Below are 21,350 nucleotides of genomic sequence, written 5' to 3'. Positions count from 1 at the left end.
TTTCTAAATGATATTTACTATTTTACGAGAGATTTGTGTTCAATTTCCTTTTGTTGGAGTATAAATGTATGAAAATAGTCATAAATATTTGAACATACGCTCTTAATCTTGCCAATAAATAAAGTTGAATATAAAATATTGCCTGTATTTTGTGGAATGCAGATGCAATAGAGAAAGATAGAAATCAATTTTGATTGCCGCTAATAAGGATATTGGAATTGAGGTTAAATTTTTATTATAATTCACTTTCTTTTAATTATAAAAATGCAATAAAAAATTAATATTTTTAAGGCATATTTTAATATTCGAAGTATTAAACTTTTTATGTTTAAAAAAAGATTTCTATTTAGGTTTTTTGAAATTGAAGTTTAAGAAATTGAAACGGCTTTCAACGCCTGTTTTTATAAAACAATCCCCTCACCACAATTCCATAGACAATAGTAAAAAATGTATAATTTCAATACAATGTAACGAAACAATTAATTTTTGTTCTCAATAATGTCAATGTCATAAAATTATACGTACAAGACTGGTAAAGAGAGTATTATTTGTTGATTCAGAGAAAGGGAAAGTCTCCTCTGTATAGAGCAGCGTCGCCCATAATATTTCCATCAATACTAAAGCAAACCCGTTCGTGGGTATTGATTTGGTTACGAAGTTTTTCGGCAAATCACACACACGCGACCCGAACGCAAAGTAAGGGAGCAAATGTTTTGATTTTTTTACTTCAGTCTTGTACTGAATTTCATGCAAGCAGGTTGATGCCGCTTTATTTGTTTATTTTTGGGTACACAGAAAAGATTTTGCAGTTGTACAGCAAATATGTGGAGGGAAGAATTTGAAAATGATTTTTGTTTTGTATTAATATTTTTAATAACGCAGAATGCCTCGTCTGCAATGCAACAATAAAAAATGTATGTATGCTTAGAAAGTCTTAAAAAATCATTTTTATATACAATTTGTTTTTTCTCTCAAAAAAATTAACATATGAAGAAAAATACTTTTCAAATTATGAAGTTATTAATATTATTTTTAATTTAAGTCATACAAAGCGAACGCGCCAACAATATATTTTTCATTTCACACTCAATATGAAAATCATCACCCTGTTCTGTCAGTGTAATTTTACCCACACATAAACAATTTAAGCGCTCGCTCTTCTTGGTCGGCTATGTACTAAAGCATGTGTGAATGCATGGGTGAAAAAAAAAAAAACAGTAACCACCTGATGTTCATCGTGTGTTTATGTACACGTACACTGTACGTGAGAGAGAGAGAAGCAAATGCAAAAACAACTCAGTGGGCGCCCGTCACTATACTGTCTTTGCAAAGAAGCAAGTCCCGGGTATATAGACCGTCCTCTCTCAAAGAAGACTTGAACAATAAATCTAAACACTGGTAAATGCGGGTTCCACTTCAGCATTCTGCTTGCAAAGATAATTTTACATGAAAAATATCTTTGAGGCACAATTAAAAATTACAGAGATGTAAATGTGAGTTAAAGGATAGGAGGTATTTTTAAAGAACACGACTAATAATCTATTCAAGGAAGCAAGAACTGTTTATTCTATTCGTAGGCTTTCTAAACTTTCAAATATTTTCTATATAAAGAAGAACTGTAAGATTTCAATGTCTTTCAAGTCTTTTAGCATGTATGAACGAAGAATCAGAGAAACTCTTCTCTGTAAGGAAGACCTATAAGGGGTATCCAGGGGTTTCTATAAGGCAATGTTGGCTTCAAAATTTCTTTAAAAAATTCCCATTACTATAAGGCCCTGGATGACAGGGGAAATTCGTAACAAAGGCAAAGAGGTCCGTAGACTTTACAATAGAGCAAAACGAAAAAAATTAGCTGTATTCTGGGACAACTACAAATCAAAACTAAAAGAATACAACAAACTGACAAGGAACGCCAAACGCAACTCCTGGAAACGTCGTAAACGACGTATTAAAAATTAAAAAGTTTCTATCCAAAATCCATACACAAGCCGAGCTAATGGTTGATGAAATGGGAAGGAAGAAGGAAACAAGCGAGGAAACATTAGGCCTTCTGATGAGAACACACTTCCCTTCGAGCACTGCGGCCCAAACAGTGCTTTCGACGGAAAATGTCCACGCATCAGAAGAAGTAGCAAAAATAGACAACTCTATGGTTAAGCAAGCCATAATGAGCTTCTCATCAAACAAATCAGCATGACCTGTCCAGATCTTCCCGGCCTTACTTCAAAGGGAAGTGGACTACATTTCGTCCAAGCTGGTCAGAATTTTCCACGCGTGCTTAAAATTTGCGTATACTGCCATAGCCTGGCAGGAGGCACGGGTGGTTTTTATACCCAAACCTGGTAAGGCAAGTTACGCAGTACCAAAATCTTATCGCCCGATAAGTTTAACATCTTTTTTACTCAAGACAATGGAACGGACAGTCGATACCATGATCAAGAGCAAAATCCCCAACGACATGTTGAAATATAAACAACATGCATACGTGAAAGGTAGATCAGTAGAAACCGCATTACATGAGGTAGTACACCACATAGAGAGGACCTTCGAAATGAAGATGTACACACTCGCAGTTTGCATCGACATACAAGGTGCTTTCAACAACGTCAGCACGGAAACGCTGATCCACTCCTTAGACGAATTTCGTGTAGACAGAACGCTGAGGAACTGGATAGACGACATGCTAAGGAACAGATGGATAAGCTGCGCGCTACATGACGTAACAAGAAGAGACAAAGTAGGGCAGGGAACGCCACAGGGGGGGTGGGGGGGGATTTTATCGCCGCTTCTGTGAGTCACTACCATAAATAGTCTACTAAGGTCCTTAACCAAGGAAGGATTTGAACCAGTCTGTTATGCAGACGACGTTATAATACTTCTAAGGGGAATCTACTTTGCAGGAGAGCCGAAGAGGTTCTAAATATAGCTTACAACTGGGCTAGACCAAGAGGTCTTAATGTTAACCCGGAAAAAACAGAGTTATGTCTTTTCACTAGGAAACGAAATTGGCCTCCGTCAAAGAACCAGTTTTCCTGAGTAAGACATTAACTATATCTCCAACAGTTAAATATCTGGGGGTAATTCTAGATAGGAAACTCAAATGGAAAGACCATATTCAGGAAAGGGCTGCCAAAGCACACAGATGTTGGTCAACTTGTAGAAGGGCTATAGGCTCAAAATGGGGTTTTAATCCTAGAATGATACACTGGCTATACAGAAACGTAATAAGGCCGATTCTTACTTACGCATCTGTTGTATGGTGGACAGCTATGGACAAAAAGTACAATGTGGAAACATTGCAAAGAGTCCAAAGAATGTGCTGCCTAGGCATTAGCGGGGCGATGAGGACTACACCAACTAGGGCTTTAGAGACAATTCTACTTGTCCACCCGATAGAAATACAGGTAAGGTATGAAGTAGCCATCGCGGCTATAAGACTGAAAGTTATGAGCGAGTGGATCGAAAGACACCACCAAACATACCACCAATGCATATTACGGTTCACAACGGGTGAATCTATAAATCAAATAGTATCGGACCGGATACCAGAATCAAGTGAAGTAGCTCTGTGTGAAGTTCTAATAGCGGACACAGATATGTGGGTCGATGGAACCCTTGCACAGATTCCCGCTGGAAGCTGCGGGTTTACGGACGGGGCTGTGTTAGGGGGGGAGAACGGGACTGGGTCTTTATATCGTAGACACGGAAACGAGGATCTCTCTTCGTCTGCCGGATCATAACACGATCCTCCAGGCCGAAATCCGAGCGATCACAGAATGTCTGAACTGGTTTAAAACAAATACAAGGCCACTCACAGTTAACATCCTTACGGATAGTAAAGCAGCAATTAGAGCTATAACAAGTAAGGCAACAATATCGAAAACTGTCTTAGAGTCAAAAAATTCAATTAACGACTATTCCCATTATGGCTCGGTAAACATTATATGGGTACCAGGACACATAGGGATTACGGGAAATGAAGTAGCAAACTTCTTAGCAAAACAAGCCAGGGAGCTACCTACAGTAAGTCTAGACAATGCCAAACCTTTAATGGCGGCGCGTATAGAACTAAAAGCTTGGGCAAAGAGTGCTCATGTATCCCTATGGAATAACCAGGAAAAGGGAAAAACTACAAAAATCCTATGGGGAAACTCAGACCAGGACAAAACAAGTGACCTCCTAGTGATGAGTAAAAATGATATCAGTAGACAGATCGGTGTCCTCACAGGGCATCTAGGACTACAAGCGCATCTGCACAGGATAGGCTGTGCAGAGAATAGTGAATGCAGGGCATGTGGCGAGGACAACCAAACGTTGGAACACTATCTCTGCCACTGCCAGGCTTTCACAAACTTGAGAACTCAACTAATGGGAAACGACATAATTACAGGACTCGACCATATCAAGGACATCGGGTTCAAAAACTTGAGGGACTACGTCAATGGGACGGAACTCCTAAACTAGCAACAACAACTTCCAGGACACATAAAATTAGAGCAAACAACAGGCCTCTCCTGGCATAAGTGTATGTCCTTTCTTTTTAAGGACATGTGGTGATCTTGAATCCCCCTCTTCTCAACCTAACCTAACCATAAGGCAAAGTTGTTTGAAAAAATCTTTAAAAAATACCCGTTCCTATAAGACAAAGTTGGCTTGGAAAAATCTTAAAAAACACGTTTCTATAAGGCAAAGTTAGCTTTTTCTTTAAATCCCCGCTTCTATAAGGCAAATTTGGCTTGAAAAATTCTTTAAGAATCCAAGCTTTATAAGGCAAAGTTGGCTTTAAAAAACCCACGTTTCTATAAGGCAAAGTTGGATTAAAATATTCTTTAAAAAATCCCTGAATGGTCTGAAAAATTCTTTAAAAAATCCAAGTTTCTGTAGATCAAAGATGGCCTGAAAAATTCTTTAAAAAATCCAAGTTTCTGTAGATCAAAGATGGCCTGAAAAATTCTTTAAAAAATCCACGTTTCTGTAGATCAAAGATGGCCTGAAAAATTCTTTAAAAAATCCACGTTTCTGTAGATCAAAGATGGCCTGAAAAATTCTTAAAAAAATCCACGTTTCTGTACATCAAAGATGGCCTGAAAAATTCTTTAAAAAATCCACGTTTCTGTAGATCAAAGATGGCTTGAAAAATTCTTTAAAAAATCCACGTTTCTGTAGATCAAAGATGGCTTGAAAAATTCTTTAAAAAATCCACGTTTCTGTAGATCAAAGATGGCCTGAAAAATTCTTTATAAAATCCACGTTTCTTTAGATCTAAGATGGCTTGAAAAATTCTTTAAAAAATCCACGTTTCTTTAGATCTAAGATGGCTTGCAAAATTCTTTAAAAAATCCACGTTTCTTTAGATCTAAGATGGCTTGAAAAATTCTTTAAAAAATCCACGTTTCTGTAGATCAAAGATGGCCTGAAAAATTCTTTAAAAAATCCACGTTTCTGTAGATCAAAGATGGCCTGAAAAATTCTTTAAAAAATCCACCTTTCTTTAGATCTAAGATGGCTTGAAAAATTCTTTAAAAAATCCACGTTTTTGTAGATCTAAGATGGCTTGAAAAATTCTTTAAAAAATCCACGTTTCTGTAGATCAAAGATGGCCTGAAAAATTCTTTAAAAAATCCACGTTTCTGTAGATCAAAGATGGCCTGAAAAATTCTTTAAAAAATCCACGTTTCTGTAGATCAAAGATGGCCTGAAAAATTCTTTAAAAAATCCACGCTTCTTTAGTTGAAGAAGGCTTGAAAAATTCTTTAAAAAATTCACGTTTCTGTAGATCAAAGATGGCCTGAAAAATTCTTTAAAAAATCCACGTTTCTTTAGATATAAATGGCTTGAAAATTTCTTTAAAAAATCCACGTTTCTTTAGATATAAATGGCTTGAAAATTTCTTTAAAAAATCCACGTTTCTTTAGTTGAAGAAGGCTTGAAAAATTCTTTAAAAAATTCACGTTTCTGTAGATCAAAGATGGCCTGAAAAATTCTTTAAAAAATCCACGTTTCTGTAGATCAAAGATGGCTTGAAAATTTCTTTAAAAAATCCACGTTTCTGTAGATCAAAGATGGCTTGAAAAATTCTTTAAAAAATCCACGTTTCTGTAGATCTAAGATGGTGTGAAAAATTCTTAAAGCAACAATTAATTTTTGTTCCCATTAAATTTATAGAATTTGGTTGCATAATCAATTTTGAAATTTCCGGGTATATAATTTTCCTTTCTTAATACTGATAAGATAACACCTCACTTACCATTTCTGGCGCTTGATGTTGCTGTTTGACTTAAGCTTGTACTACCTCCACTGCCCATTATCGCATTATTGCTAGCTGATGGCGATGTTGTTGTTGTTGTGGTTTGTGGGGGCAGTGATGATGTTGTGGATGACGAAGTTGTATTTATTTGAGATACTGCAGATTTTTGTTCATCATCCAATATTACGACTGGTACTGCCGTAACCAATTTATAATCGGGTAATTGAACTGAAAATGAAGGAAATAAGCAAACAAAATTGATATGTGAATGGAAATGTGTGAATCTTATCGTTATAGGCAGAAAAAGTTGTGGTGGAATAATGGATTGATTGGCAGTTATCAAATCAGTTCAATTTTGAATAGCCATTAAGAAAGTGAGTGAGCAACGATTTCAATAAAATATGTGGCTGCGAATTGTTGTTACATTTGTTGTTGCTGTGGCCGGATTAAATATTGCCCAATTGGTATTAGCTGGAAATCACCATGTGGAGTTATTTATTACGAAAATGCAACGCCAACAATTTCATCAGGCTGAACTAATTTTAAAAAATGTAACGGATGTAAATGAAGTTTATAAAATTGCCCGAAATCTTTTGGAATTGAAAACGCCAACGTTGGCACAAACAATTATGTGGCAAAAATTAAACCAGTTTCAATTTGAATGGTATAGACAATTGGAGATACAACAACTTTTGGAAATAATACAACTTTTGGGAGAACAAAAAACTGAAATGGAAAAATTTTCCAAAAATTTTTTCTCCAACTTTGGTGGAGAAATGTGCGGAAAATTTCAAATTAATAATAATTTATAAAAATTATACGGAGTTGCAAAGACTTGATGAAAGTCTAAGCTCTATGCCCCTGCAGCTACAGCAAAGGGTGGCCAATGGTTGCATACGAAGAGTTTTGGGTTTAATTTTACCCTCCAAAATATTGAAACGTTTAGACTTAAATCATAATAACTTAAAAAGCTTTAAAGTTTTGTTATTTACTGAATTTTATAAACAACTTAAAAGCCAAAAAGCTTTACCACAAAACCTAAAATTTAAGCTAGCCTTAAGTTTACACAAGTTAATAGACAAACCCCATGTTTACCGTAACATTTACCTTCAGCAGCAATTAAATAATCTCAAATTATCCCTAGAACCCAAAATGTATGTTCTGCTTTTTTCCTCACATTTCTGCCTAAGGTCCTTGGCCACTCATAAATATCTCCTAAAAATTCCAAGCACAAGCCCCGCCAACCCTTTGAGCAACCAACTAAATTCTTCCTTTCTATGGCGTGGCCATCATTCCGCTGAAAATATAATTTTAGAAAACTCTTACGGCCAACAATCGATATTTGTTAATTATCTAAATTCTTCAGATAATCCGAACCTCTACGAATATCACTTAAAACCTCTGGCAGACGACACAACAAATTGTTATTTATTGGAAAATGTCATTACCCAGCAATACCTATGTCTCTCATCTGCTGCTGCTGCTGCAACTCAAAATCTTGTTGTGTGGCAAAAGCAAAAAGGCTTTCAATCAAATACCGCCGCCGCTGGTGGTAATGTGCGGAATAGCTACCCCAGTTGTTGTTGTTGGCAACTTAACAATTGTTCCGGTTTGAAGCGTTTCTTATTTAATGAAATATAATTGTTAATGACACACACACACATACAATTTTTATAATAAAATGAAAAGAAAAAAAAAAACTATTTTAATTTTTATTGCATTTTATTGTACATCAAAATAACTTTGGCGTTTAACTTTTACCGCAATCAATCAGAGCCGATTGACTGTCATTTATGCCTCATCGTAGCGTCATGATTGAGGAGAGGATGTGTGTAGATGGACATCAAAGCGACCATCATTGTTGGTATTTGATGATGGGCTTCAGTTTTTAATGGATTTTATGGCACATGAAACATGCCACAGGATTCGTTTTTCTTTGGGCTGCAGGTTTGCTCTTTTTTGACAGGAAATTATGCAAAGTTCAACAATACAATGTTGTGGAAGAAAATTAGGAAATTACAGTGGTTCACAAGACAACAAATAGGGGAGAAATTCGTTAAAAAATCCACGTTTCTGTAGATCTAAAATGGCTTAAAAAATTCTTTAAAAAATCCACGTTTCTGTAGATCTAAAATGACTTAAAAAATTCTTTAAAAAATCCACGTTTCATTGGTTCTAAGATGGCTTGAAAAATTCTTTAAAAAATTGACGTTTCTTTGGAACTAAGATGGCTTAAAAAATTCTTTAAAAAATGCACGTTTCCTTGAAAAATTCTTCAAAAAATCCAAGTTTCTTTGGAAATAAGATGGCTTAAAAAATTCTTTAAAAAATTCACGTTTCCTTGAAAAATTCTTCAAAAAATCCAAGTTTCTTTGGAACTAAGATGGCTTGAAAAATTCTTTAAAAAATCCAAGTTTCTTTGGAACTAAGATGGCTTGAAAAATTCTTTAAAAAATCCACGTTTCTTTGGAACTAAGATGGCTTGAAAAATTCTTTAAAAAATCCACGTTTCTTTGAAAAATTCTTTAAAAAATCCAAGTTTCTTTGGAACTAAGATGGCTTGAAAAATTCTTTAAAAAATCCACGTTTCTTTGGATCTAAAATAACTTGAAAAATTCTTTAAAAAATCCACGTTTCTTTGGATCTAAAATAACTTGAAAAATTCTTTAAAAAATCCACGTTTCTTTGGATCTAAAATAACTTGAAAAATTCTTTAAAAAATCCACGTTTCTTTGGATCTAAAATAACTTGAAAAATTCTTTAAAAAATCCACGTTTCTTTGGATCTAAAATAACTTGAAAAATTCTTTAAAAAATCCACGTTTATTTGGAACTAAGATGGCTTGAAAAATTCTTTAAAAAATCCACGTTTCTTTGGATCTAAAATAACTTGAAAAATTCTTTAAAAAATCCACGTTTCTTTGGATCTAAAATAACTTGAAAAATTCTTTGAAAAATCCACGTTTCTTTGGATCTAAAATAACTTGAAAAATTCTTTAAAAAATCCACGTTTCTTTGGATCTAAAATAACTTGAAAAATTCTTTAAAAAATCCACGTTTCTTTGGATCTAAAATAACTTGAAAAATTCTTTAAAAAATCCACGTTTCTTTGGATCTAAAATAACTTGAAAAATTCTTTAAAAAATCCACGTTTCTTTGGATCTAAAATAACTTGAAAAATTCTTTAAAAAATCCACGTTTCTTTGGATCTAAAATAACTTGAAAAATTCTTTGAAAAATCCACGTTTCTTTGGATCTAAAATAACTTGAAAAATTCTTTAAAAAATCCACGTTTCTTTGGATCTAAAATAACTTGAAAAATTCTTTAAAAAATCCACGTTTCTTTGGATCTAAAATAACTTGAAAAATTCTTTGAAAAATCCACGTTTCTTTGGATCTAAAATAACTTGAAAAATTCTTTAAAAAATCCACGTTTCTTTGGATATAAAATAACTTGAAAAATTCTTTAAAAAATCCACGTTTCTTTGGATATAAAATAACTTGAAAAATTCTTTAAAAAATCCACGTTTCTTTGGATCTAAAATAACTTGAAAAATTCTTTAAAAAATCCACGTTTCTTTGGATCTAAAATAACTTGAAAAATTCTTTAAAAAATCCACGTTTCTTTGGATCTAAAATAACTTGAAAAATTCTTTAAAAAATCCACGTTTCTTTGGATCTAAAATAACTTGAAAAATTCTTTAAAAAATCCACGTTTCTTTGGATCTAAAATAACTTGAAAAATTCTTTGAAAAATCCACGTTTCTTTGGATCTAAAATAACTTGAAAAATTCTTTAAGAAATCCACGTTTCTTTGGATCTAAAATAACTTGAAAAATTCTTTAAAAAATCCGCGTTTCTTTGGATCTAAAATAACTTGAAAAATTCTTTAAAAAATCCACGTTCCTTTAGATCTAAAATAACTTGAAAAATTCTTTAAAAAATCCACGTTTCTGTAGATCTAAAATAACTTGAAAATTTCTTTAAAAAATCCACGTTTCTTTGGATCTAAAATAACTTCAAAAATTCTTTAAAATATCCACGTTTCTTTGGATCTAAAATAACTTGAAAAATTCTTTAAAAAATCCACGTTTCTTTAGATCTAAAATAACTTGAAAAATTCTTTAAAAAATCCACGTTTCTTTGGATCTAAAATAACTTGAAAAATTCTTTAAAAAATCCACGTTTCTTTGGATCTAAAATTACTTGAAAAATTCTTTAAAAAATCCACGTTTCTTTGGATCTAAGATGGCTTGAAAAATTCTTTAAAAAATCCACGTTTCTTTGGATCTAAAATAACTTGAAAAATTCTTTAAAAAATCCACGTTTCTTTAGATCTAAAATAACTTGAAAAATTCTTTAAAAAATCCATGTTTCTTTAGATCTAAAATAACTTGAAAAATTCTTTAAAAAATCCATGTTTCTTTGGATCTAAAATAACTTGAAAAATTCTTTAAAAAATCCACTTTTCTTTAGATCTAAAATAACTTGAAAAATTCTTTAAAAATCCACGTTTCTTTGGATCTAAAATAACTTGAAAAATTCTTTAAAAAATCCACGTTTTTTGGATCTAAAATAACTTGAAAAATTCTTTAAAAAATCCACGTTTTTTTGGATCTAAAATAACTTGAAAAATTCTTTAAAAAATCCACGTTTTTTTGGATCTAAAATAACTTGAAAAATTCTTTAAAAAATCCACGTTTCTTTGGATCTAAAATAACTTGAAAAATTCTTTAAAAAATCCACTTTTCTTTAGATCTAAAATAACTTGAAAAATTCTTTAAAAAATCCACGTTTCTTTGGATCTAAAATAACTTGAAAAATTCTTTAAAAAATCCACGTTTTTTGGATCTAAAATAACTTGAAAAATTCTTTAAAAAATCCACGTTTCTTTGGATCTAAAATAACTTGAAAAATTCTTTAAAAAATCCACGTTTCTTTAGATCTAAAATAACTTGAAAAATTCTTTTAAAAATCCACGTTTCTTTAGATCTAAAATTACTTGAAAAATTCTTTTATAAATCCACGTTTCTTTGGATCTAAAATAACTTGAAAAATTCTTTAAAAAATCCACGTTTCTTTAGATCTAAAATAACTTGAAAAATTCTTTAAAAATCCAAGTTTATTTGGATCTAAAATAACTTGAAAAATTCTTTAAAAAATCCACGTTTCTTTGGATATAAAATAACTTGAAAAATTCTTTAAAAAATCCACGTTTCTTTGGATATAAAATAACTTGAAAAATTCTTTAAAAAATCCACGTTTCTTTAGATCTAAAATAACTTGAAAAATTCTTTAAAAAATCCACGTTTCTTTGGATCTAAAATAACTTGAAAAATTCTTTAAAAAATCCACGCTTCTTTGGATCTAAAATAACTTGAAAAATTCTTTAAAAAATCCACGTTTCTTTGGATCTAAGATGGCTTGAAAAATTCTTTAAAAAATCCACGTTTCTTTAGATCTAAGATGGCTTGAAAAATTCTTTAAAAAATCCACGTTTCTTTGGATCTAAGATGGCTTGAAAAATTCTTTAAAAAATCCACGTTTCTTTAGATCTAAGATGGCTTGAAAAATTCTTTAAAAAATCCACGTTTCTTTGGATCTAAGATGGCTTGAAAAATTCTTTAAAAAATCCACGTTTCTTTAGATCTAAGATGGCTTGAAAAATTCTTTAAAAAATCCACGTTTCTTTGGATCTAAGATGGCTTGAAAAATTCTTTAAAAAATCCACGTTTCCTTGGATCTAAGATGGCTTGACAAATTCTTTAAAAAATTCCCGTTTCTTTAGATCTAAGATGGCTTGAAAAATTCTATAAAAATTCCACGTTTCTTTCGATCTAAGATGGCTTGACAAATTCTTTAAAAAATCTCTTTTTACTTTTAAGGCGATATTGCAGAATTTTAGGCGCCTTAATAGTCAGCTGATTCCTTAATATTCAAATAACTGTTTTCTTACAGAAATCCTTGTTTTGACTCCTTTCCTCTTCTATGGGGCTCTAAGAATATTATCTCAAAAGAAGTTCCTACAACCAATGTGTGGTGCATACTTTGGGGAGCTGCAATAATCAGCTGTTTTAAAAAATTCCTAAAGCGAAGATTCAAATTCCTAAAGCTAAGATTTTCCATGCTTATCAAGAAATCCCCAGTTTTTAACCCTCTTATGACATTTGAGGTTCTAAAGGTTGCAACTATTTTAAGAATTTTTTAAAAATGTGGTTTGTACTCACCATTCGATCCCATAAATGATCCCGTCTCCTTGTTATTCAAACAATTTGGTGTCATGGAAACATTTGACCCATTCTGCTGTCTGCCATGATGAACTCCATTCGATTTTTCATATATACAACTACTGCTTGAGGAGGAGTTCTTTTGTAGCTGGCCCAAAACACCTCTTGAATTATGGGCGGGGGAATTATATTTTTGATATTGGCCGCCACCACCACCCGTCGTATGGTTATTACTTTGTCCATGATCAATGTTGCTGCTGCTGCCACCATAACTCAAAAATAATGAATTTGCTTTGTGACCAAAAAGATGAACACTGGCGGGACGTTGCAGGACAGCATCATTTAAAGATGCCACCGATAGGGCTGAAGGTGTTTGCCTACCACTCTGTAAATGTTGATAGGACAAGCCAGGCGTTGAACATTGTTGTGGTGAGATATTTTGAAAGGAATCATTACTCCTAGGTGTGGGTGGCGCTGTGCTGGCCACCGATGCAGGTGCTGTATTGCTGCTGTTGTTGTTCGGTGGCGGCGGCGTTAGGCCACTTGTACTCAAATTGGTGCAACTTAAAATCATTACGGGTGAATTATCGTGTAAATCCGGCAATGAAGATGATATCGATGACGAGCCACTGATCGATTTTGTCAACTTCGAAGCACATGTTGCTAACGGTGAATTTTGGGTATAAGTTTCGTTGGCTACAGACGATGATGCAGCACTGTGTTGTGATGCTGTGGCAGAACTGAAGGTATCGATGGATTTGCGCGTTTTAAATAGGCGCATTCTTAAAACAAACGGAAGAAAAGTTCGCTATGAACTTCAACAACAACATAAGTAGAGCGAGGTGGGTTTTACTTTTTCTGGGGCGCTTTTTGGTGTTTTATTTTTCGTTTAATGGCTTTATTTAAGCTTTGCTCTCCCGCTGGCTTAGCAGCCTAGTGTTATCTGTAAAGAAAGAGAGGAGAGGGGGAAAACCCCACGGAGAAGATGAACAAGAGGTATTAACATAAAAAGTATTGTTTTAAAATATTGCCTAAAATAAATACACAGTTTTGAGTGGGTATTTTTGAAAATATGTGTGTGAGCGTGTTTTTTGTTTATTGCTCACAAATTTCCATAATAATTATGTTGCAATTAACTGGCAATTTATTGATTGACATAGACATGTTGCATACAACAAACAAACACCATTCAATTGCTGCCAAGTAATTATTTTGTAATGCAACATGACATTTTGTACGAAAAATGCAGGCAGTAACACCATCGGGTAACAATCATTTAACTTAGCAACGGAGCGCTCAATTGATTGCTGTTTATTTCTTTGATAGTTGGTGTTTCTATCTGCCGGTTTGTTTGGCAGGGAGTTATTTCTGTTACCTCTAATTATGGTGTATTATTTATAAATGATGCTAATATCGTAGGCAGAGGCGGCTTGTACAGATTATAAGCTAAACCTGGATCTAAGATGGCTTGAAAATTTCTTAAACAAAAATCCACGTTTCTGTAGATCTAAGATGGCTTGAAAAATTCGTTAAAAATCCACGTTTCTGTAGATCTAAGATGGCTTGAAAAATTCGTTAAAAATCCACGTTTCTGTAGATCTGAGGTTGCTTAAAAATTCTTTAAAAAATCCACGTTTCTTTGGATCTAAGATGGCTTGAAAAATTCTTTAAAAAATCCACGTTTCTTTGGATCTAAGATGGCTTGAAAAATTCCTTAAAAAATCTACGCTTCTTTGGTTCTAAGATGGCTTGAAAAATTCCTTAAAAAATCTACGCTTCTTTGGTTCTAAGATGGCTTGAAAATTTCTTTAAAAAATCCACGTTTCTTTGGATCTAAGATGGCTTGAAAAATTCCTTAAAAAATCTACGCTTCTTTGGTTCTAAGATGGCTTGAAAAATTCTTTAAAAAATCAACGTTTCTTTGGATCTGAGATGGCTTGAAAAATTCTTTAAAAAATCCACGTTTCTTTGGATCTAAGATGGCTTGAAAAATTCTTTAAAAAATCCACTCTTCTTTGGATCTAAGATGGCTTGAAAAATTCTTTAAAAAATCCACGTTTCTTTGGATCTAAGATGGCTTGAAAAATTCTTTAAAAAATCCACGCTTCTTTGGATCTAAGATGGCTTGAAAAATTCTTTAAAAAATCCACGTTTCTTGGCTTGAAAAATTCTTTAAAAATCCACGTTTCTTTGGATCTAAGATGGCATGAAAAATTCTTTAAAAATCCACGTTTCTTTGGATCTAAGATGGCATGAAAAATTCTTTAAAAATCCACGTTTCTTTGGATCTAAGATGGCTTGAAACATTCTATAAAAATCCACGTTTCTTTGGATCTAAGATGGCTTGAAACATTCTATAAAAATCCACGTTTCTTTGGATCTAAGATGGCTTGAAAAATTCTTTAAAAAATCCACGTTTCTCAAAGGCAAAGTTGGCTTGAAAAATTCTTTAAAAAATCCACGTTTCTTTGGATCTAAGATGGCTTGAAAAATTCTTTAAAAAATTCACGTTTCTTTGGATCTAAGATGGCTTGAAAAATTCTTTAAAAAATCCACGTTTCTCAAAGGCAAAGTTGGCTTGAAAAATTCTTTAAAAAATCCACGTTTCTCAAAGGCATAGTTGGCTTGAAAAATTGTTTAAAAAATCCACGTTTCTCAAAGGCAAAGTTGGCTTGAAAAATTTTTTAAAAAATCCACGTTTGGTAAAGGCAAAGTCGGTTTGAAAAATTCTTTAAAAAAAATTCTTTAAAAATCCACGTTTCTGTAGAACTAAGATGGCTTAAAAAATTCTTTAAAAAATCCACGCTTCTTTGGATCTAAGATGGCTTGAAAAATTCTTTAAAAAATCCACGTTTCTTTGGTTTTAAGATGGCTTGAAAAATTCTTTAAAAATCCACGTTTCTTTGGATCTAAGATGGCTTGAAAAAATCTTTAAAATATCCACGTTTCTGTAGATCTAAGATGGCTTGAAAAATTCTTTAAAAAATCCACGTTTCTTTGGATCTAAGATGGCTTGAAAAATTCTTTAAAAAATCCACGTTTCTTTAGATCTAAGATGGCTTGAAAATTCTTTAAAAAATCCACGTTTCTTTGGATCTAAGATGGCTTGAAAAATTCTTTAAAAAATCCACGTTTCTTTGGATCTAAGATGGCTTGAAAAATTCTTTAAAAAATCCACGTTTCTTTGGATCTAAGATGGCTTGAAAAATTCTTTAAAAAATCCACGTTTCTTTGGATCTAAGATGGCTTGAAAGTTCTTTAAAAAATCCACGCTTCTTTGGATCTAAGTTGGCTTGAAAAATTCTTTAAAAAATCCACGCTTCTTTGGATCTAAGATGGCTTGAAAAATTCTTTAAAAAATCCACGCTTCTTTGGATCTAAGATGGCTTGAAAAATTCTTTAAAAAATCCAAATTTCTGTAGGGCAAAGTTGGCTTGAAGAAATCTTAAAAAAATCCACGTTTGGCTATGGTAAATTTGGCTTGAAAAATCGTTAAAAAATACACGTTTATGTGGATCTAAGATGGCTTGAAAAAATCTTAAACAAATTCACGTTTCTCTAAGGCAATGTTGGTTTGAAAAATCGTTTTCCCTAAGATTAACAAATTAATGGTTCTGTTCTCACTTTTCCATACTTCCCCCAATAGGCAAATATTCTTACTACACCACTGAACCCCCAAGGCAAATTGTTATATGTTTTTTTTTTTTTTTTTGTTATTACTAACATCTGTACATAGCAAAAATACACATTTGAAAGAATTTCTTAGCTATTTTGTTTGATTAGCTTGTTTGTCAGTGTTTCTCCTTTTGTTTTGCCAATGCAGGTGTTAAATGCAAATGCCGATAAGTTATTGCAAATGCCGATATAATATAGATATGATGAACAGGAATATGAGGGCGGGAATATAATGACTATATAATAGGGGAACTTCGAAAGGCTCATCTGAATACAAAGACTTCTGGCAATCTAGAAACAAGTTCTACAGCTTCTATAGAGAGAGACACCACTTCCATTTCTTTACTTTTAGATGTCCTCATCATTACAAAGGAAGAAATTTGCGTTGCATACTTTCAGGAGGTAATGAAACAGCTGATTTATCAATCGCTATAATTTCAATATTTTTACTTTAGGAATATTTTTATTTGTTTTTTAAGTTAGGTGTGATAAAAAACCTGTAAAATTGTCAAAAGAATTTTCAACTTAATGTTCCATCACATGCTTTTTCCACTGCATAACATACTACCTCCTCTTCTTAACTTTTTTTTCAACACATGCTTCGTTTTTTTTTCTTAAATGATTTTGTTGCCTGTTTTACATTTTTTTTATTGTTGTATGTTTCATTGATGCTGTTCTTTGCAGCTTACAGACAATTTAATGAGTTTTTAATAACCTCGTTTTTCGGTTCGGCTGAACAAAAAAAAAAAAAAAAAATCGGCTATGCCAATCAATCGATGTTGCGGCCGTGTGTATTATGTTGTAGACCCATACAATGTTTATTTGTACGGCAAACAAATGTTGTATGCTAATTTTGTGGGAATATTTGAAAGAAAAAATAGTATTACAACAAAACCAAAACACTTCTAAAGCAAAGAAGTTTGAACGAAACAAAAGATTTAACATAAAATCGTAATTGGTGTTGGGTATTTTTTTTTCTTTGCAGCTGGCCACCCAAAATTTCAAAATAGATAAATGTGCGAAAAAGTGTTTAAAATCGTGTGAGAAGAAAAGATTCCTTCAAGTGAAACATGGTTTATTTTGGAGTTTGAAAATGCTGGTGTTCTCCAAATATATACTTACTTACTTACTTAGCTGGCCCATTACAGAACATTTGTTCTATAGGCCGAACTAAGAAGAGATCTCCATTCCTCTCTATTTGTTGCTTTGCACTCTGGAATACCGCGCCTTTTCATCTCATCATCCACTTGTTTGCGCCATCTATTCCTTGGCCTGCCAATTCTGCGTGCACCGCCATGTGGCATGTATTCATACGCCTTTTTAGCGGGTTCATCATCGCTCATTCTTATGATATGGCCTAGCCAACGCAATCGCTGCATCTCGATACGTTTAACAATATTGATGTCGTTGTATAGCAGATACAGCTCGTGGTTCATGCGACGTCGATATTCACCGTCAACGCAGATTGGTCCGTAGATCTTTCGAAGAATTTTTCTCTCAAACACACCAAGCACTTCCATGTCTGCTTGCGCAAGTACCCAGGCTTCGGAGCCATACATCAGCACGGGTAGTATCAGTGTTTTGTAGAGCGTTATTTTTGTTTGACGAGATGTGGCTTTGTTTTTAAACTGCTTACTTAATCCAAAGTAGCATCTGTTGGCCAATACAATTCTTCTTTTTATTTCACAACTGATGTCGTTTGTTGTGTTGACGGAGGTGCCGAGGTAGACGAAGTCTTTTACTACCTCAATATTATAGGAACCAACTTCCACAGTCGGTCCGAGCTCAATGGACGCATTGCGCGTCGACACCATCAACTTGGTCTTCTCACCGTTTACCGCCAGACCCACTTTAGCAGATTCTCCTTCGACCTTTATAAAGGTATCAGTTACTTCTTTTACTGATCGACCCATGATGTCTATATCATCAGCATAAGCAAGTAACATGTGACTATTGGTGTAGATTGTGCCACTTCTTTTGACGTTTGCCTCTCGTATAACCTTTTCTAGCAGGATGTTAAAGAGGTCACACGAAAGGCTGTCTCCTTGTCTGAAACCTCTTTTGGTACCAAACTCTTCGGAGAGGTTCTTTCCTATTTTAACTGAGGACCTCGTGTCAGTTAAAGTCATTTTACAAAGCCGGATGAGCTTTGCGGGAATACCAAATTCAGACATGGCTTGGAATACCTTTGAGCGCAGCGGACTGTCGAAGGCTGCTTTATAATCGACAAAAAGGTGGTAGGTGTCGATCTGCATCTCTTGGGTCTTCTCCAGGATTTGCCGCAGGGTAAATATCTGGTCAATGGTGGACTTGCCAGGTCTAAAGCCGCATTGGTATGGTCCAATAATCTCGTTGACCATTGGCTTTAGTCGTTCGCACAATATCCCTGACACGATCTTGTAGGCAATAGGGAGTAGACTTATGCCCCTATAGTTAGAGCATACAGTCTTATCTCCCTTCTTGTGGACGGGGCACAGGATACTCAGGTTCCAATCGTCGGGTACTCGTTCTTCCTGCCAGATGGTGCTAACTAGCTGATGAATACACCTTATCAGCGTGTCGCCTCCGGTTTTGAACAGCTCGGCTGGTAAGCCATCGGCCCCTGCTGCCTTATTATTCTTCAGCCGATTTATTGCTGTCTTTACCTCATCTTGGCTGGGCGGTATACATTCAATACCATCTTCTGGGATTGGGACTGTGGTATCTTCGTCGTCTTCGCTGCTATTGGATACCAACAGATTTGAAAAATGTTCTTTCCATATCCTGAGTACACTATCTGTATCCAAATTACCTTGCTGGTCTCTACAGGAGGATGTGCCTGTACCAAAGCCATCAGTTTGATGCTTGACTCTTTGGTAGAATTTTCGGACTTCATTCTGGCTCCTGTACATCTCGATTTTTTCACACTCCCGCTTTTCCATCTCTCTCTTTTTCCTGCGGAAAAGACGTTTCTCCTCTCTCCTTTTCTCCCTGTATCTCTCTCGTGCGCTACGCGTTGCTACGGATTGTAAAGTAGCCTTATATGCCGCATTTTTCTCTTCGGTGGCAGCACGACACTCCTCATCATATAATGGATTCCTTGGTGGAGGTCTCTGGTATCCAAGTATGGATTTTGCGGCTGTTTGCATGGAGTGGGCAATGCTTTGCCATTGCGCTGATATGTTATCGGGATGAGGAGGGCTTTGATTAAGCAATTGGGCTAGTTGAGTGGAATATGCTGTGGCTATCTGTTGTGATTGCAGCTTACCGATGTCTAACTTTCGTGTTGTGTCTGTTCGTACTTTGTTTGCTACGTTTAAGCGGGTGCGTACCTTTGCTGCAACAAGGTAGTGGTCCGAATCAATGTTTGCGCCTCTCCAAATATATATCTATAAAATTTCTACGTGATGAGTGACTGACTAGAGATAGCTAAGTCAATTTTCCATTAATTGATAGTCGATTTTATGTTAAAGGTTTAAAACTAGGGTTGTGGGGAAAGAAAATCGCCGACTTTTCATGATCGATTTTCCTGTCAACGATTTTTATACGACTTATTTGGAATGGGTACCACCGTGGTGCAATGGTATGCACACCCTCCTTGCACGCAGAAGGTCGTGGGTTCGGCCAGGCAACATCAAAATTTTCAACGGTGGTAAAATACCCCTCAGTAATGTTGGCGACATTTCCTGAGTATTTCAGCCATGTACAACTTCTCTATAAAGGGGTGTCAAAAGACACGCCGTTCGGACTCGGCGACAATCAGTAGGTTCTATATCATTGAGCTAATTTGAGTGCACCCCGACACTCATTGATATGAGATAAGTCTCCCCTGTCCCGTCTGGGATGTTTGTGGAACAATTATTATATTTGGAATGAAAGCATTTACTGTCAACAATATTCAGCCAAGAAGCCCTATTATCGATCACAAAGACACTTTTATTCAACTTTGAGCAGGAGGACAATTTTTTAATCTAAAATCTATTTGAATATAATGAAGGCAATAATCGAAATGCCGCTATTCGATATTACCTCAGAAATATACTGCAGATTGTCATTTTTCTTTTAGAAAGAGGATTTGTCCCGCTATTTTAAATATAAAAAAAAATATGGCAATGAATGTGTGACCAACTGGCAAAATTATAGAAATTGAGATAATGAAATTTTTCATCGGTTCACTATTGATACAAGCGCTATCTATAAGTCAATTTTAAAATTGAATAAGAAATATAATTTAGCGTGCATATTTTTAGGCCCCAAAATAGTCTATGAATAATTTAGGTAATAATAAATAAATTAGTTGATGAGTAACTTGATGATGACCTGTTTGATCATCAGCTCCTCGAAGGTAAGGTTTTGATATATGTCACGGGACCACGAAAGAAGAATAAAGGCTCTTTTAGAAAGAGGAATTGTCCCGCTATTTAAAATACAAAAAAATTAGCAACGAATGTGTGACCAACTGGCAAAATGCTAGATATTGAGGTAATGAAATTTTTCATCGGTTCACTGTTGATACAAGCGCCATCTACACGTCAAATTTAAATTTGAATAAGAAATATAATTTAATGTGCATATTTTTAGGCCTCAAAATAGTCTATGGATAATTTAGGTTGTAATAAATAAATTAGGTGATGAGTAACTTGACTGACGGTCTGTTTGATCATCAGCTACTCGAAGGTAAGGTCTTGATAGTTGTCACGTGACTACGGAAGAAGAATGAAGACTTTTTTAGAAAGAGGAATTGCCCCGCTATTTAAAATACAAAAAAATGGCAACGAATGTGTGACAAACTGGCAAAATTCTAGAAATTGAGGCAATGACATTTTTCATCGGGTCACTGTTGATACAAGCGCCATCTATAAGTCAATTTTAAAATTGAATAAGAAATATAATTTAACGTGCATACTTTTAGGCCGTATAGTAGTCTATGAAATATTTAGGTAATAATAAATAAATTAGGTAATAATAAATAAATTGATCATCAGCTCCTCGAAGGTAAGGTCTTGATAGCTGTCACGTGACCACCGAAGAAGAAAGAAGGCTGGAGACTCTGGGGAAGCCTTCCATGAGATGAAGATATTTCATAGATCCTGTGTGTGAAAAAGATCTTTTAAATGCCAACTATTGAAAAAAAAACACCTCCTAGAGGTTTTCTATGGAAAGAGGGCCTTATAAAGGTCTTCTTCTCACGATCTTCTATATGGGAAATATAGAACGAACGGC

General features: G+C 34.3%; 1 protein-coding gene across 13 annotated transcripts in view; it reads right to left on the bottom strand.

The window, feature by feature from the left end:
* a (arc) overlaps positions 1 to 21,350 on the bottom strand; it is a 262,222-nt gene that overhangs the window by 22,826 nt on the left and 218,046 nt on the right. For 12 of the 13 annotated variants that reach the window (XM_073988186.1, XM_073988181.1, XM_073988190.1 and 9 more), the window contains 2 exons: positions 12,474 to 13,416; positions 6,248 to 6,475 (listed from right to left, as the gene is read on the bottom strand). In XM_073988186.1, coding sequence (XP_073844287.1) covers positions 6,248 to 6,475; positions 12,474 to 13,254 — 1,009 coding nt within the window. In that variant the 5' untranslated portion in view covers positions 13,255 to 13,416. The remainder of the gene's footprint in view (positions 1 to 6,247; positions 6,476 to 12,473; positions 13,417 to 21,350) is intronic. The other variant, XM_073988189.1, reaches the window with a different exon arrangement.

This window comes from Musca autumnalis, unplaced genomic scaffold (assembly GCF_047663935.1).
Source record: "Musca autumnalis isolate F117 unplaced genomic scaffold, ASM4766393v1 scaffold_5, whole genome shotgun sequence".
Lineage (NCBI taxonomy): Eukaryota > Metazoa > Arthropoda > Insecta > Diptera > Muscidae > Musca > Musca autumnalis.
Note: the sequence above shows the minus strand (reverse complement) of the source record. Positions and strands in the feature narration are given on the sequence as shown.